The 20,746-nt window shown below is 36.3% G+C and overlaps 1 protein-coding gene across 4 annotated transcripts in view; it reads left to right on the forward strand.

Moving 5' to 3' along the window:
- SYN3 (synapsin III) overlaps positions 1-20,746 on the forward strand; it is a 244,090-nt gene that overhangs the window by 74,070 nt on the left and 149,274 nt on the right. For all 4 annotated transcript variants that reach the window (XM_077266806.1, XM_077266804.1, XM_077266803.1 and 1 more), the window contains exons 2-3: positions 8,483-8,882; positions 16,496-16,553. In XM_077266806.1, coding sequence (XP_077122921.1) covers positions 8,560-8,882; positions 16,496-16,553 — 381 coding nt within the window. In that variant the 5' untranslated portion in view covers positions 8,483-8,559. The remainder of the gene's footprint in view (positions 1-8,482; positions 8,883-16,495; positions 16,554-20,746) is intronic.

The following is a 20,746-nucleotide window of genomic DNA, read 5'->3' on the forward strand; positions in this document are numbered from 1 at the left end:
ACAGTATTATAGTAGTTATATTCTTGTACATAGGAGCAGTATTATAGTAGTTATATTCTTGTACGTAGGAGCAGTATTATAGTAGTTATATTCTTGTACATAGGAGCAGTATTATAGTAGTTATATTCTTGTACATAGGGGCAGTATTATAGTAGTTATATTCTTGTACATAGGGGGCAGTATTATAGTAGTTATATTCTTGTACATAGGAGCAGTATTATAGTAGTTATATTCTTGTATATAGGGGCAGTATTATAGTAGTTATATTCTTATACATAGGGGCAGTATTATAGTAGTTATATTCTTGTATATAGGAGCAGTATTATAGTAGTTATATTCTTGTATATAGGGGCAGTATTATAGTAGTTATGTTCTTGTACATAGGGGCAGTATTATAGTACTTATATTCTTGTACATAGGAGCAGTATTATAGTAGATATATTCTTGTATATAGGGGCAGTATTATAGTAGTTATATTCTTGTACATAGGAGCAGTATTATAGTAGTTATATTCTTGTACATAGGGGCAGTATTATAGTAGTTATATTCCTGTACATAGGGGCAGTATTATAGTAGTTATATTCTTGTACATAGGGGCAGTATTATAGTAGTTATATTCTTGTACATAGGGGCAGTATTATAGTAGTTATATTCCTGTACATAGGAGCAGTATTATAGTAGTTATATTCTTGTACATAGGGGCAGTATTATAGTAGTTATATTCTTGTACATAGGGGCAGCATTATAGTAGTTATATTCTTGTACATAGGAGCAGTATTATAGTAGTTATATTCTTGTACATAGGGGCAGTATTATAGTAGTTATATTCTTGTACATAGGGGCAGCATTATAGTAGTTATATTCTTGTACATAGGAGCAGTATTATAGTAGTTATATTCTTGTACATAGGGGCAGTATTATAGTAGTTATATTCTTGTACATAGGGGACAGTATTATAGTAGTTATATTCTTGTACATAGGAGCAGTATTATAGTAGTTATATTCTTGTACATAGGAGCAGTATTATAGTAGTTATATTCTTGTACATAGGGGCAGTATTATAGTAGTTATATTCTTGTACATAGGAGCAGTATTATAGTAGTTATATTCTTGTACATAGGGGCAGTATTATAGTAGTTATATTCTTGTACATAGGGGACAGTATTATAGTAGTTATATTCTTGTACATAGGAGCAGTTTTTTAAGTAGTTATATTCTTGTACATAGGGGGCAGTATTCTAGTAGTTATATTCTTGTATATAGGGACAGTATTATAGTAGTTAGATTCTTGTACATAGGAGCAGTATTATAGTAATTATATTCTTGTACATGGGGGGCAGTATTATAGTAGTTATATTCTTGCACATAGGGGCAGTATTATAGTAGTTATATTCTTGTACATAGGAGCAGTATTATAGTAGTTATATTCTTGTACATAGGAGCAGTATTATAGTAGTTATATTCTTGCACATAGGGGCAGTATTATAGTAGTTATATTCTTGTACATAGGAGCAGTATTATAGTAGTTATATTCTTGTACATAGGGGACAGTATTATAGTAGTTATATTCTTGTACATAGGAGCAGTATTATAGTAGTTATATTCTTGTACGTAGGAGCAGTATTATAGTAGTTATATTCTTGTACATAGGAGCAGTATTATAGTAGTTATATTCTTGTACATAGGGGCAGTATTATAGTAGTTATATTCTTGTACATAGGGGGCAGTATTATAGTAGTTATATTCTTGTACATAGGAGCAGTATTATAGTAGTTATATTCTTGTATATAGGGGCAGTATTATAGTAGTTATATTCTTATACATAGGGGCAGTATTATAGTAGTTATATTCTTGTATATAGGAGCAGTATTATAGTAGTTATATTCTTGTATATAGGGGCAGTATTATAGTAGTTATGTTCTTGTACATAGGGGCAGTATTATAGTACTTATATTCTTGTACATAGGAGCAGTATTATAGTAGATATATTCTTGTATATAGGGGCAGTATTATAGTAGTTATATTCTTGTACATAGGAGCAGTATTATAGTAGTTATATTCTTGTACATAGGGGCAGTATTATAGTAGTTATATTCCTGTACATAGGGGCAGTATTATAGTAGTTATATTCTTGTACATAGGGGCAGTATTATAGTAGTTATATTCTTGTACATAGGGGCAGTATTATAGTAGTTATATTCCTGTACATAGGAGCAGTATTATAGTAGTTATATTCTTGTACATAGGGGCAGTATTATAGTAGTTATATTCTTGTACATAGGGGCAGCATTATAGTAGTTATATTCTTGTACATAGGAGCAGTATTATAGTAGTTATATTCTTGTACATAGGGGCAGTATTATAGTAGTTATATTCTTGTACATAGGGGCAGCATTATAGTAGTTATATTCTTGTACATAGGAGCAGTATTATAGTAGTTATATTCTTGTACATAGGGGCAGTATTATAGTAGTTATATTCTTGTACATAGGGGACAGTATTATAGTAGTTATATTCTTGTACATAGGAGCAGTATTATAGTAGTTATATTCTTGTACATAGGAGCAGTATTATAGTAGTTATATTCTTGTACATAGGGGCAGTATTATAGTAGTTATATTCTTGTACATAGGGGACAGTATTATAGTAGTTATATTCTTGTACATAGGAGCAGTTTTTTAAGTAGTTATATTCTTGTACATAGGGGGCAGTATTCTAGTAGTTATATTCTTGTATATAGGGACAGTATTATAGTAGTTAGATTCTTGTACATAGGAGCAGTATTATAGTAATTATATTCTTGTACATGGGGGCAGTATTATAGTAGTTATATTCTTGCACATAGGGGCAGTATTATAGTAGTTATATTCTTGTACATAGGAGCAGTATTATAGTAGTTATATTCTTGTACATAGGAGCAGTATTATAGTAGTTATATTCTTGCACATAGGGGCAGTATTATAGTAGTTATATTCTTGTACATAGGAGCAGTATTATAGTAGTTATATTCTTGTACATAGGGGACAGTATTATAGTAGTTATATTCTTGTACATAGGAGCAGTATTATAGTAGTTATATTCTTGTACGTAGGAGCAGTATTATAGTAGTTATATTCTTGTACATAGGAGCAGTATTATAGTAGTTATATTCTTGTACATATGGGCAGTATTATAGTAGTTATATTCTTGTACATAGGGGGCAGTATTATAGTAGTTATATTCTTGTACATAGGAGCAGTATTATAGTAGTTATATTCTTGTATATAGGGGCAGTATTATAGTAGTTATATTCTTATACATAGGGGCAGTATTATAGTAGTTATATTCTTGTATATAGGAGCAGTATTATAGTAGTTATATTCTTGTATATAGGGGCAGTATTATAGTAGTTATATTCTTGTACATAGGGGCAGTATTATAGTAGTTATATTCTTGCACATAGGAGCAGTATTATAGTAGTTATATTCTTGTACATAGGGGCAGTATTATAGTAGTTATATTCTTGTACATAGGGGCAGTATTATAGTAGCTATATTTTTGTACATAGGGGGCAGTATTATAGTAGTTATATTCTTGCACATAGGAGCAGTATTATAGTAGTTATATTCTTGTACATACGGGGCAGTATAATAGTAGCTATATTCTTGTACATAGGGGCAGTATTATAGTAGTTATATTCTTATACATAGGGGCAGTATAATAGTAGCTATATTCTTGTACATAGGGGCAGTATTATAGTAGTTATATTCTTGGACATAGGGGCAGTATGATAGTAGTTATATTCTTGTACATAGGGGCAGTATTATAGTAGTTATATTCTTGTACATAGGGGCAGTATAATAGTAGCTATATTCTTGTACATAGGGGCAGTATTATAGTAGTTATATTCTTGGACATAGGGGCAGTATTATAGTAGTTATATTCTTGTACATAGGATCAGTATTATAGTAGTTATATTCTTGTACATAGATGCAGTATTATAGTAGTTATATTCTTGGACATAGGGGCAGTATTATAGTAGTTATATTCTTGCACATAGGAGCAGTATTATAGTAGTTATATTCTTGTACATAGGAGCAGTATTATAGTAGTTATATTCTTGTACATAGGAGCAGTATTATAGTAGTTATATTCTTGTACATAGATGCAGTATTATAGTAGTTATATTCTTGGACATAGGGGCAGTATTATAGTAGTTATATTCTTGCACATAGGAGCAGTATTATAGTAGTTATATTCTTGTACATAGGAGCAGTATTATAGTAGTTATATTCTTGTACATATGAGCAGTATTATAGTAGTTATATTCTTGTACATACGGGGCAGTATTATAGTAGTTATATTCTTGTACATAGGGGCAGTATTATAGTAGTTATATTCCTGTACATAGGGGGCAGTGTTATAGTAGTTATATTCTTGTACATAGGAGCAGTATTATAGTAGTTATATTCTTGCACATAGGAGCAGTATTATAGTAGTTATATTCTTGTACATACGGGGCAGTATTATAGTAGTTATATTCTTGTACATAGGGGCAGTATTATAGTAGTTATATTCTTGTACATAGGGGCAGTATTATAGTAGTTATATTCTTGTACATAGGGGCAGTATTATAGTAGTTATATTCTTGTACATAGGGGCAGTATTATAGTAGTTATATTCTTGCACATAGGGGCAGTATTATAGTAGCTATATTCTTGCACATATGGGCAGTATTATAGTAGCTATATTCTTGTACATAGAGGCAGTATTATAGTAGTTATATTCTTGTACATAGGGGCAGTATTATAGTAGTTATATTCTTGCACATAGGGGCAGTATTATAGTAGTTATATTCTTGTACATAGGGGCAGTATTATAGTAGTTATATTCTTGCACATAGGAGCAGTATTATAGTAGTTATATTCTTGTACATACGGGGCAGTATTATAGTAGTTATATTCTTGTACATAGGGGCAGTATTATAGTAGTTATATTCTTGTACATAGGAGCAGTATTATAGTAGTTATATTCTTGTACATAGGAGCAGTATTATAGTAGTTATATTCTTGCACATAGGAGCAGTATTATAGTAGTTATATTCTTCTACATACGGGGCAGTATTATAGTAGTTATATTCTTGTACATAGGGGCAGTATTATAGCAGTTATATTCTTGTACATAGGGGCAGCATTATAGTAGTTATATTCTTGTGTATAGGAGCAGTATTATAGTAGTTATATTCTTGCACATAGGGGCAGTATTATAGTAGTTATATTCTTGTACATAGGGGCAGTATTATAGTAGTTATATTCTTGCACATAGGAGCAGTATTATAGTAGTTATATTCTTGTACATACGGGGCAGTATTATAGTAGTTATATTCTTGTACATAGGGGCAGTATTATAGCAGTTATATTCTTGTACAGAGGAGCAGTATTATAGTAGCTATATTCTTGTACATAGGGGCAGTATTATAGTAGTTATATTCTTGTACATAGGGGCAGTATTATAGTAGCTATATTCTTGTACATAGGGGCAGTATTATAGTAGTTATATTCTTGGACATAGGGGCAGTATAATAGTAGTTATATTTTTGTACATAGGGGGCAGTATTATAGTAGTTATATTCTTGTATATAGGAGCAGTATTATAGTAGTTATATTCTTGTACATAGGGGGCAGTATTATAGTAGTTATGTTCTTGTACATAGGAGCAGTATTATAGTACTTATATTCTTGTACATAGGAGCAGTATTATAGTAGATATATTCTTGTATATAGGGGCAGTATTATAGTAGTTATATTCTTGTACATAGGAGCAGTATTATAGTAGTTATATTCTTGTACATAGGGGCAGTATTATAGTAGTTATATTCCTGTACATAGGGGCAGTATTATAGTAGTTATATTCTTGTACATAGGGGCAGTATTATAGTAGTTATATTCCTGTACATAGGAGCAGTATTATAGTAGTTATATTCTTGTACATAGGGGCAGTATTATAGTAGTTATATTCTTGTACATAGGGGCAGCATTATAGTAGTTATATTCTTGTACATAGGAGCAGTATTATAGTAGTTATATTCTTGTACATAGGGGCAGTATTATAGTAGTTATATTCTTGTACATAGGGGACAGTATTATAGTAGTTATATTCTTGTACATAGGAGCAGTATTATAGTAGTTATATTCTTGTACATAGGAGCAGTATTATAGTAGTTATATTCTTGTACATAGGGGCAGTATTATAGTAGTTATATTCTTGTACATAGGGGACAGTATTATAGTAGTTATATTCTTGTACATAGGAGCAGTTTTTTAAGTAGTTATATTCTTGTACATAGGGGGCAGTATTCTAGTAGTTATATTCTTGTATATAGGGACAGTATTATAGTAGTTAGATTCTTGTACATAGGAGCAGTATTATAGTAATTATATTCTTGTACATGGGGGGCAGTATTATAGTAGCTATATTCTTGTACATAGGGGCAGTATTATAGTAGTTATATTCTTGGACATAGGGGCAGTATAATAGTAGTTATATTTTTGTACATAGGGGGCAGTATTATAGTAGTTATATTCTTGTATATAGGAGCAGTATTATAGTAGTTATATTCTTGTACATAGGGGGCAGTATTATAGTAGTTATGTTCTTGTACATAGGAGCAGTATTATAGTAGTTATGTTCTTGTACATAGGGGCAGTATTATAGTACTTATATTCTTGTACATAGGAGCAGTATTATAGTAGATATATTCTTGTATATAGGGGCAGTATTATAGTAGTTATATTCTTGTACATAGGAGCAGTATTATAGTAGTTATATTCTTGTACATAGGGGCAGTATTATAGTAGTTAGATTCCTGTACATAGGGGCAGTATTATAGTAGTTATATTCTTGTACATAGGGGCAGTATTATAGTAGTTATATTCCTGTACATAGGAGCAGTATTATAGTAGTTATATTCTTGTACATAGGGGCAGTATTATAGTAGTTATATTCTTGTACATAGGGGCAGCATTATAGTAGTTATATTCTTGTACATAGGAGCAGTATTATAGTAGTTATATTCTTGTACATAGGGGCAGTATTATAGTAGTTATATTCTTGTACATAGGGGCAGCATTATAGTAGTTATATTCTTGTACATAGGAGCAGTATTATAGTAGTTATATTCTTGTACATAGGGGCAGTATTATAGTAGTTATATTCTTGTACATAGGGGCAGTATTATAGTAGTTATATTCTTGTACATAGGAGCAGTATTATAGTAGTTATATTCTTGTACATAGGGGCAGTATTATAGTAGTTATATTCTTGTACATAGGGGACAGTATTATAGTAGTTATATTCTTGTACATAGGAGCAGTTTTTTAAGTAGTTATATTCTTGTACATAGGGGGCAGTATTCTAGTAGTTATATTCTTGTACATAGGGACAGTATTATAGTAGTTAGATTCTTGTACATAGGAGCAGTATTATAGTAATTATATTCTTGTACATGGGGGGCAGTATTATAGTAGTTATATTCTTGCACATAGGGGCAGTATTATAGTAGTTATATTCTTGTACATAGGAGCAGTATTATAGTAGTTATATTCTTGTACATAGGAGCAGTATTATAGTAGTTATATTCTTGCACATAGGGGCAGTATTATAGTAGTTATATTCTTGTACATAGGAGCAGTATTATAGTAGTTATATTCTTGTACATAGGGGACAGTATTATAGTAGTTATATTCTTGTACATAGGAGCAGTATTATAGTAGTTATATTCTTGTACATAGGGGCAGTATTATAGTAGTTATATTCTTGTACGTAGGAGCAGTATTATAGTAGTTATATTCTTGTACATAGGAGCAGTATTATAGTAGTTATATTCTTGTACATAGGGGCAGTATTATAGCAGTTATATTCTTGTATATAGGGGCAGTATTATAGTAGTTATATTCTTGTACATAGGAGCAGTATTATAGTAGTTATATTCTTGTACATAGGGGGCAGTATTATAGTAGTTATATTCTTGTACATAGGAGCAGTATTATAGTAGTTATATTCTTGTACATAGGGGCAGTATTATAGTAGTTATATTCTTGTACATAGGGGCAGTATTATAGTAGTTATATTCTTGTACATAGGAGCAGTATTATAGTAGTTATATTCTTGTACATAGGAGCAGTATTATAGTAGTTATATTCTTGTACATAGGAGCAGTATTATAGCAGTTATATTCTTGTACATAGGAGCAGTATTATAGCAATTATATTCTTGTACATAGGAGCAGTATTATAGTAGTTATATTCTTGTACATAGGAGCAGTATTATAGTAGTTATATTCTTGTACATAGGAGCAGTATTATAGTAGTTATATTCTTGTACATAGGAGCAGTATTATAGCAGTTATATTCTTGTACATAGGAGCAGTATTATAGCAGTTATATTCTTGTAGATGAGGTGCAGTATTATAAACGTTATTTATAATCTCTTTCTTTCTGTTTAGACTGAAGTTTGTGTCAGACGTCCCAAGAATCTACAAAAACCGTCTCCCAGAAGACCTATTTGCACTTGTCCGCAGCCATGAATTTCCTGCGCAGACGTCTCTCGGACAGCAGCTTTGTGGCTAACCTGCCCAATGGCTACATGATGGATCTTCAGCGACCGGAGAACTCCACCAGCTCTCCTGCGTCTCCAGCACTGGAGCGGAAGCAGCAGCCTCCTCTGCAGGTCTCAGCTACATCCACATCCACATCTGGAAGTGGCCTCTTCAGCTCCATCACCAACGCAGTGAAGCAGACCACCCAGGCCGCTGCGGGACTGGTGGAGCAGACTGGACCCCCTGCCCCTCCGGTGGTCCTAAAACCCAAAATCCTTCTGGTCATTGACGATGCCCATACAGATTGGTAAGTTTACAATTTATATCCACGTCTCAGTAGTTTACTGTGTAGTATATGGCAATATTATGTTAGCACTATATGGCGCTTTTATATCATCGCATTATTTTGTAATACTGTATGGCACAATTAAGTGGTAACTGCTGTATAGACTGTAATATTATTCGTTTTGTAGGCAGTGTATGGTAATTATATTATGTTGGCACTATATGGCGCTTTTATATGTTCACTATTAGGCATTATTATATAATACTGTATGGCATAAATAAATTGCAGTATTATATCCTTAGTATATGGCAGTATTTTGTAGGTAATGAATGGTTATACTGTGTGGTGACGGTTACATCTTTTATTACTATATGGCAGTATTATATCGCCATTATTTGGTCGTCATGGTGGCACTAATCATGAAATGTGCAGTATTTAATAATTAAACCTATTGAATCCGATTAAAGGTAACTTTACCAGATGATATATACACAGAGTGGATATTTAGTACACAGCACCCGTATGGGGGGCACCGCAGAGTTCATCTTAGGGGTGCTGAGTTCTGTAAGATGAGCTGTAATTACAGATTCCGCCACTAGATGCCGCTGCTGTACTGACGGCTGTGAGCTCTGTAAGAAAAGCTGTAATTACAGATTCTGCCACTAGATGCCGCTGCTGTTCTGACGGCTGTGAGCTCTGTAAGAAAAGCTGTAATTACAGATTCCGCCACTAGATGCCGCTGCTGTTCTGACGGCTGTGAGCTCTGTAAGAAAAGCTGTAATTACAGATTCCGCCACTAGATGTCGCTGCTGTACCGTACTGACCGCAGCTTGGAATGTGGCGTGTAGTAAAATGGAACAAGTGTGTGAAAATGTGTCTTCGCATGTATTTTCATACAATACGAACAATTACTCCTCCGAATGGGCTCCAAAATCCACATTTAACATACATTTGCATAAATTATATCCCCACCAGTGGTCTAGAGGTTCGCCCAACATATACGACAAAGGTGGTGTGAACGGAATCTAAACTGCACTGTCTATGGGAGTCTACGGTAGTCTGAAAGTCACCTGGGGGAGCTCTGTGTATCCCCATGCTTTACACTGCAGCTCTGCTTGTTTAAAGAACAAATTAACATTTGGTAAAGAGTGGGATTCCCTAATCTCCCTTAAAGGGTATGACTAGGGATGCGATTTCCCATGGATGATGCCGCTGGAACATTTTTCCACCTTTGCTCGGCATCTCCCAGGCAGAGTGCCGCCATTATGTGCACACAATACCCCCATACAGCAGAGTCTTGTCTCCCCGGACCCTCCGGGGCTGATGACTGGGACGCTCACAGTTTCTCAGCTACGTCTGGGACGTGTGGTGTCTGTGGATTAATCCTACATACTGGGGGGACGCGGGGGGACATGATCTACATACACAGCAGGGTCCAGGCGAAAAAGAAGAAGCAGCCAAAAATAAATCAGGGCACAAAAGAAAAGAATCCAACTTATTCCCATGGGAGATTTCCCCCGATCCATCCTGGGGGAGCAGAGAGGAAGGTCATTCATGGGGGATTTATCGATTCAGCACATTGTAAGGGACGTGTAGATCCCCCCAAAGAAGATCTGTCATCCGTGAGCAGCTTTGGATGTGACAAGAGTATAAGAAATAACATATTTAGCTACAATGGATACAACTGAAGCAAACCCTCAGCTTTTTTTTTTTTTCACTCATGATGAAAAGTGGAAAAACACTGTAATTATTATTTGGCCACTAGGTGACGACATGCTATTACTCATTTTTCATGTTTTTTCTATTAGAATGTTAGTGGTGCTAACCACTGAGCCACCGTAAAGTGCTAACCAGTGAGCCACCGGAAAGTGCTAACCTCTGAGCCACTGTAAAGTGCTAACCAATGAGCCACCGTAAAGTGCTAACCAATGAGCCACTGTAAAGTGATAACCACTGAGCCTCCGTAAAGTGCTAACCACTGAGCCACAATAAAGTGCTAACCATTGAGCCACCGTAAATTGATAACCACTGAGCCAATGTAAAGTGCTAACCAATGAACCACTGTAAAGTCCTAACCAATGAGCCACTGTAAAGTGATAACCACTGAACCACCGTAAAGTGCTAACCACTGAGCCACCATAAAGTGCTAACCATTGAGCCACCGTAAATTGATAACCACTGAGCCAATGTAAAGTGCTAACCAATGAACCACTGTAAAGTCCTAACCAGTGAGCCACCGTTAAGTGCTAACCACTGAACCACCATAAAGTGCTAACCACTGAGCCACCGTAAAGTGCAAACCAACCAGTGAGCCACCGTAAAATGCTAACCACTGAGCCACATTAAAGTGCTAACCAGTGAGACATTAGACATGTTGCATTTAAGTCACTGAAGTGTTTCAAAGACTCAAAGAGGTTCCAAGATCGATCTCCCTGACAAAAATCAAAGTCAACAACTCGGCAGAGTTTTTGCCAGGAACATGTGAATACTATCTTTTACAAAACATTTCAATGTCTGGTGTATGATTCTCTTTTTCCACCAAGTGTTTATGTGACTTCAGTCTACAGGTATTTTTATTGTTCTTCACATGTGTTCACCCAATTATTCACTTCAATTACAGAATAATACTGCCCCTATGTACAAGAATATAACTACTATAATACTGCCCCTATGTACAAGAATATAACTACTGTAATACTACCCCTATGTACAAGAATATAACTACTATAATACTGCCCCCTATGTACAAGAATATAACTACTATAATACTGCCCCTATGTACAAGAATATAACTACTATAATACTGCCCCTATGTACAAGAATATAACTACTGTAATACTGCTCCTATGTACAAGAATATAACTACTATAATACTGCCCCTATGTACAAGAATATAACTACTATAATACTGCCCCTATGTACAAGAATATAACTACTATAATACTGCCCCTATGTACAAGAATATAACTACTATAATACTGCTCCTATGTACAAGAATATAACTACTATAATACTGCCCCTATGTACAAGAATATAACTACTATAATACTGCCCCTATGTACAAGAATATAACTACTATAATACTGCTCCTATGTACAAGAATATGACTACTATAATACTGCCCCTATGTACAAGAATATAACTACTATAATACTGCCCCTATGTACAAGAATATAACTACTATAATACTGCCCCTATGTACAAGAATATAACTACTATAATACTGCTCCTATATACAAGAATATAACTACTATAATACTGCTCCTATATACAAGAATATAACTAGTATAATACTGCTCCTATGTACAAGAATATAACTACTATAATACTGCTCCCTATGTACAAGAATATAACTACTGTAATACTGCTCCTATGTACAAGAATATAACTACTATAATACTGCTCCCTATGTACAAGAATATAACTACTATAATACTGCTCCTATATACAAGAATATAACTACTATAATACTGCTCCTATGTACAAGAATATAACTACCATAATACTGCCCCTATGTACAAGAATATAACTACTATAATACTGCCACCTATATACAAGAATATAACTACTATAATACTGCTCCTATGTACAAGATTATAACTACTATAATACTGTCCCCTATGTACAAGAATATAACTACTATAATACTGCCTCCTATGTACAAGAATATAACTGCTATAATACTGCTCCTATGTACAAGAATATAACTACTATAATACTGCTCCTATGTACAAGAATATAACTACTATAATACTGCTCCTATGTACAAGAATATAACTACTATAATACTGCCCCCTATATACAAGAATATAACTACTATAATATTGCTCCTATGTACAAGAATATAACTACTATAATACTGCTCCTATATACAAGAATATAACTACTATAATACTGCCCCTATGTACAAGAATATAACTACTATAATATGCCCCTATGTACAAGAATATAAGTACTATAATACTGCTCCTATGTACAAGAATATAACTACTATAATACTGCTCCTATGTACAAGAATATAACTACTATAATACTGCCCCCTATGTACAAGAATATAACTACTATAATACTGCCCCTATGTACAAGAATATAAGTACTATAATACTGCTCCTATGTACAAGAATATAACTACTATAATACTGCTCCTATGTACAAGAATATAACTACTATAATACTGCCCCCTATATACAAGAATATAACTACTATAATACTGCTCCTATGTACAAGAATATAACTACTATAATACTGCTCCTATATACAAGAATATAACTACTATAATACTGCCCCTATGTACAAGAATATAACTACTATAATACTGCCCCATGTACAAGAATATAAGTACTATAATACTGCTCCTATGTACAAGAATATAACTACTATAATACTGCTCCTATGTACAAGAATATAACTACTATAATACTGCCCCCTATGTACAAGAATATAACTACTATAATACTGCCCCTATGTACAAGAATATAAGTACTATAATACTGCTCCTATGTACAAGAATATAACTACTATAATACTGCCCCTATGTACAAGAATATAACTACTATAATACTGCCCCTATGTACAAGAATATAACTACTATAATACTGCCCCTATGTACAAGAATATAACTACTATAATACTGCCCCTATGTACAAGAATATAACTACTATAATACTGCCCCTATGTACAAGAATATAACTACTATAATACTGCTCCTATGTACAAGAATATAACTACTATAATACTGCTCCTATGTACAAGAATATAACTACTATAATACTGCTCCTATGTACAAGAATATAACTACTATAATACTGCCCCTATGTACAAGAATATAACTACTATAATACTGCCCCTATATACAAGAATATAACTACTATAATACTGCTCCTATGTACAAGAATATGACTACTATAATACTGCCCCTATGTACAAGAATATAACTACTATAATACTGCCCCTATGTACAAGAATATAACTACTATAATACTGCCCCCTATGTACAAGAATATAACTACTATAATACTGCTCCTATGTACAAGAATATAACTACTATAATACTGCTCCTATGTACAAGAATATAACTACTATAATACTGCCCCTATGTACAATAATATAAATACTATAATACTATCCTCTATGTACAAGAATATAACTACTATAATACTGCTCCTATGTACAATAATATAACTACTATAATACTATCCTCTATGTACAAGAATATAAGTACTATAATGCTGTCCCTATGTACAAGAATATAACTACTATAATACTGCTCCTATATACAAGAATATAACTACTATAATACTGCTCCTATGTACAAGAATATAACTACTATAATACTGCTCCTATGTAAAAGAATATAACTACTATAATACTGCCCCTATGTACAAGAATATAACTACTATAATACTGCCCCCTATGTACAAGAATATAATACTATAATACTGCCCCTATGTACAAGAATATAACTACTATAATACTGCCCCTATGTACAAGAATATAACTACTATAATACTGCCCCTATGTACAAGAATATAACTACTATAATACTGCTCCTATGTACAAAAATATAACTACTATAGTACTGTCCCCTATGTACAAGAATATAACTACTATAATACTGCCCCTATGTACAAGAATATAACTACTATAATACTGCTCCTATGTACAAAAATATAACTACTATAGTACTGTCCCCTATGTACAAGAATATAACTACTATAATACTGCCTCTATGTACAAGAATATAACTACTATAATACTGTCCCTATGTACAAGAATATAACTACTATAATACTGCTCCTATATACAAGAATATAACTACTATAATACTGCTCCTATATACAAGAATATAACTAGTATAATACTGCTCCTATGTACAAGAATATAACTACTATAATACTGCTCCCTATGTACAAGAATATAACTACTGTAATACTGCTCCTATGTACAAGAATATAACTACTATAATACTGCTCCCTATGTACAAGAATATAACTACTATAATACTGCTCCTATATACAAGAATATAACTACTATAATACTGCTCCTATGTACAAGAATATAACTACCATAATACTGCCCCTATGTACAAGAATATAACTACTATAATACTGCCACCTATATACAAGAATATAACTACTATAATACTGCTCCTATGTACAAGATTATAACTACTATAATACTGTCCCCTATGTACAAGAATATAACTACTATAATACTGCCTCCTATGTACAAGAATATAACTGCTATAATACTGCTCCTATGTACAAGAATATAACTACTATAATACTGCTCCTATGTACAAGAATATAACTACTATAATACTGCTCCTATGTACAAGAATATAACTACTATAATACTGCCCCCTATATACAAGAATATAACTACTATAATATTGCTCCTATGTACAAGAATATAACTACTATAATACTGCTCCTATATACAAGAATAGAACTACTATAATACTGCCCCTATGTACAAGAATATAACTACTATAATATGCCCCTATGTACAAGAATATAAGTACTATAATACTGCTCCTATGTACAAGAATATAACTACTATAATACTGCTCCTATGTACAAGAATATAACTACTATAATACTGCCCCCTATGTACAAGAATATAACTACTATAATACTGCCCCTATGTACAAGAATATAAGTACTATAATACTGCTCCTATGTACAAGAATATAACTACTATAATACTGCTCCTATGTACAAGAATATAACTACTATAATACTGCCCCCTATATACAAGAATATAACTACTATAATACTGCTCCTATGTACAAGAATATAACTACTATAATACTGCTCCTATATACAAGAATATAACTACTATAATACTGCCCCTATGTACAAGAATATAACTACTATAATACTGCCCCATGTACAAGAATATAAGTACTATAATACTGCTCCTATGTACAAGAATATAACTACTATAATACTGCTCCTATGTACAAGAATATAACTACTATAATACTGCCCCCTATGTACAAGAATATAACTACTATAATACTGCCCCATGTACAAGAATATAAGTACTATAATACTGCTCCTATGTACAAGAATATAACTACTATAATACTGCTCCTATGTACAAGAATATAACTACTATAATACTGCCCCTATGTACAAGAATATAAGTACTATAATACTGCTCCTATGTACAAGAATATAAGTACTATAATACTGCCCCTATGTACAAGAATATAAGTACTATAATACAGCCCCTATGTACAAGAATATAACTACTATAATACTGCCCCCAATGTACAGAATATAACTACTATAATACTGCCCCTATATACAAGAATATAACTACTATAATACTGCCCCCTATGTACAAGAATATAACTACTATAATACTGCCCCCTATGTACAAGAATATAACTACTATAATACTGCCCCTATGTACAAGAATATAACTACTATAATACTGCCCCTATGTACAAGAATATAAGTACTATAATACAGCCCCTATGTGCAAGAATATATCTACTATAATACTGCCCCTATGTACATAACATGGCTATGACTAGCCATAAACTACATTACTTTACATTTGCACAACCCCATACAACTTATTTTCCTTTTTGACAGCTGATGATTTGTTCCCTTCTTTTTCAGGGCCAAGTATTTCAGAGGGAAGAAAGTGCACAAAGATTATGAGATTCGTGTGGAGCAGGTAGGTGGTACTAGGATATTTCGTTACTGAGCTATAAGGTTTATAAGTTAATGTGTTTACAGGTTCTATAAGTACTCGATACCAAAGAGAAAATTGGACCAAACGCCATATCTAAAGCTCCGTCATATATACTACATCAGATTAGTTCTTGCTATCTACAGGCACCACTAGGGGGAGCTCCCTGTATACAGAGATACATGATAAGATCCTGTCTGCAGCCACCACTAGGGGGAGCTCTCTGTATACAGATACATGATAAGATCCTGTCTGTAGCCTCCACTAGGGGGAGCCCCCTGTATACAGAGATACATGATAAGATCCTGTCTGCAGCCACCACTAGGGGGAGCTCCCTGTATACAGAGATACATGATAAGATCCTGTCTGCAGCCACCACTAGGGGAAGCTCCCTGTATACAGAGATACATGATAAGATTCTATCTGCAGTCACCACTAGGGGGAGCTCCCTGTATACAGAGATACATAATAAGATTCTATCTGCAGTCACCACTAGGGGGAGCTCCCTGTATACAGAGATACATAATAAGATCCTGTCTGCAGTCACCACTAGGGGGAGCTCCCTGTATACAGAGACACACGATAAGATCCTGTCTGCAGACACCACTAGGGGGAGCTCCCTGTATACAGAGATACATGATAAGATCCTGTCTGCAGTCACCACTAGGGGGAGCTCCCTGTATACAGAGATGCATGATAAGATCCTGTCTGCAGTCACCACTAGGGGGAGCTCCCTGTATACAGAGATGCATGATAAGATCCTGTCTGCAGTCACCACTAGGGGGAGCCCCCTGTATACAGAGATACATGATAATATCCTGTCTGCAGCCACCACTAGGGGGAGCTCCCTGTATACAGAGATACATGATAAGATCCTGTCTGCAGCCACCACTAGGGGGAGCTCCCTGTATAGAGATACATGATAAGAGCCTGTCTGCAGCCACCACTAGGGGGAGCTCCCTGTATACAGAGATACATGATAAGATCCTGTCTGCAGTCACCACTAGGGGGAGCTCCCTGTATACAGAGATACATGATAAGATTCTGTCTGCAGCCACCACTAGGGGGAGCTCCCTGTATACAGAGATACATGATAAGATCCTGTCTGCAGTCACCACTAGGGGGAGCTCCCTGTATACAGATACATGATAAGATCCTGTCTGCAGCCACCACTAGGGGGAGCTCCCTGTATACAGAGATACATGATAAGATCCTGTCTGCAGCCACCACTAGGGGGAGCTCCCTGTATACACAGATACATGATAAGATCCTGTCTGCAGCCACCACTAGGGGGAGCTCCCTGTATACAGATATACATGATAAGCTCCTGTCTGCAGTCACCACTAGGGGGAGCTCCCTGTATACAGATATACATGATAAGCTCCTGTATGCAGCCACCACTAGGGGGAGCTCCCTGTATACAGATATACATGATAAGCTCCTGTCTGCAGCCACCACTAGGGGGAGCTCCCTGTATACAGATATACGTGATAAGATCCTGTCTGCAGTCACCACTAGGGGGAGCTCCCCGTATACAGAGATACGTGATAAGATCCTGTCTGCAGTCACCACTAGGGGGAGCTCCCTGTACACAGAGATACATGATAGGATCCTGTCTGCAGTCACCACTAGGGGGAGCTCCCTGTATACAGAGATACATGATAAGATCCTGTCTGCAGCCACCACTAGGGGGAGCTCCCTGTATACAGAGATACATGATAAGATCCTGTCTGCAGCCACCACTAGGGGGAGCTCCCTGTATACAGAGATACATGATAAGATCCTGTCTGCAGTCACCACTAGGGGGAGCTCCCTGTATACAGAGATACATGATAAGATCCTGTCTGCAGTCACCACTAGGGGGAGCTCCCTGTATACAGAGATACATGATAAGATCCTGTCTGCAGTCACCACTAGGGGGAGCTCCCTGTATACAGAGATACATGATAAGATCCTGTCTGCAGTCACCACTAGGGGGAGCTCCCTGTATACAGAGATACATGATAAGATCCTGTCTGCAGCCACCTCTAGGGGGAGCTCCCTGTATACATAGATACATGATAACATTCTGTCTGCAGCCACCACTAGAGGGAGCTCCCTGTATACAGAGATACATGATAAGATCCTGTCTGCAGCCACCACTAGGGGGAGCTCCCTGTATACAGAGATACATGATAAGATCCTGTCTGCAGCCAGCACTAGGGGGAGCTCCCTGTATACAGAGATACATGATAAGATCCTGTCTGCAGCCAGCACTAGGGGGAGCTCCCTGTATACAGAGATACATGATAAGATCCTGTCTGCAGTCACCACTAGGGGGAGCTCCCTGTATACAGATACATGATAAGATCCTGTCTGCAGCCACCACTAGGGGGAGCTCCCTGTATACAGAGATACATGATAAGATCCTGTCTGCAGCCACCACTAGGGGGAGCTCCCTGTATACACAGATACATGATAAGATCCTGTCTGCAGCCACCACTAGGGGGAGCTCCCTGTATACAGATATACATGATAAGCTCCTGTCTGCAGTCACCACTAGGGGGAGCTCCCTGTATACAGATATACATGATAAGCTCCTGTCTGCAGCCACCACTAGGGGGAGCTCCCTGTATACAGATATACATGATAAGCTCCTGTCTGCAGCCACCACTAGGGGGAGCTCCCTGTATACAGATATACGTGATAAGCTCCTGTCTGCAGCCACCACTAGGGGGAGCTCCCTGTATACAGATATACGTGATAAGCTCCTGTCTGCAGCCACCACTAGGGGGAGCTCCCCGTATACAGAGATACATGATAAGATCCTGTCTGCAGTCACCACTAGGGGGAGCTCCCCGTATACAGAGATACGTGATAAGATCCTGTCTGCAGTCACCACTAGGGGGAGCTCCCTGTACACAGAGATACATGATAGGATCCTGTCTGCAGTCACCACTAGGGGGAGCTCCCTGTATACAGAGATACATGATAAGATCCTGTCTGCAGCCACCACTAGGGGGAGCTCCCTGTATACAGAGATACATGATAAGATCCTGTCTGCAGCCACCACTAGGGGGAGCTCCCTGTATACAGAGATACATGATAAGATCCTGTCTGCAGTCACCACTAGGGGGAGCTCCCTGTATACAGAGATACATGATAAGATCCTGTCTGCAGTCACCACTAGGGGGAGCTCCCTGTATACAGAGATACATGATAAGATCCTGTCTGTAGTCACCACTAGGGGGAGCTCCCTGTATACAGAGATACATGATAAGATCCTGTCTGCAGTCACCACTAGGGGGAGCTCCCTGTATACAGAGATACACGATAAGATTCTGTCTGCAGTCACCACTAGGGGGAGCTCCCTGTATACAGAGATACATGATAAGATCCTGTCTGCAGCCACCACTAGGGGGAGCTCTCTGTACACAGAGATACATGATAAGATCCTGTCTGCAGTCACCACTAGGGGGAGCTCCCCGTATACAGAGATACATGATAAGATCCTGTCTGCAGCCACCACTAGGGGGAGCTCCCTGTATACAGAGATACATGATAAGATCCTGTCTGCAGTCACCACTAGGGGGAGCTCCCTGTATACAGAGATACATGATAAGATCCTGTCTGCAGTCACCACTAGGGGGAGCTCCCTGTATACAGAGATACATGATAAGATCCTGTCTGCAGTCACCACTAGGGGGAGCTCCCTGTATACAGAGATACATGATAAGATCCTGTCTGCAGTCACCACTAGGGGGAGCTCCCTGTATACAGAGATACATGATAAGATCCTGTCTGCAGCCACCACTAGGGGGAGCTCTCTGTACACAGAGATACATGATAAGATCCTGTCTGCAGTCACCACTAGGGGGAGCTCCCCGTATACAGAGATACATGATAAGATCCTGTCTGCAGCCACCACTAGGGGGAGCTCCCTGTATACAGAGATACATGATAAGATCCTGTCTGCAGCCACCACTAGGGGGAGCTCTCTGTACACAGAGATATATTATGTTTGTATATAACTCCCTGATAATGTATTGTGTACACTATGGGCTCCCCCTAGTGGTGGCTGCTTATACGATGATGTCATTGAAAGCAAGGAGAACCTAATGGGTAATTTAGTGGGTGCATTAGCCCTAATTTAGCATATTTAGGGCCGTACTTGTGTAATTTTTTGCTACCAGGACACG

This window comes from Ranitomeya variabilis, chromosome 5 (assembly GCF_051348905.1).
Source record: "Ranitomeya variabilis isolate aRanVar5 chromosome 5, aRanVar5.hap1, whole genome shotgun sequence".
Lineage (NCBI taxonomy): Eukaryota > Metazoa > Chordata > Amphibia > Anura > Dendrobatidae > Ranitomeya > Ranitomeya variabilis.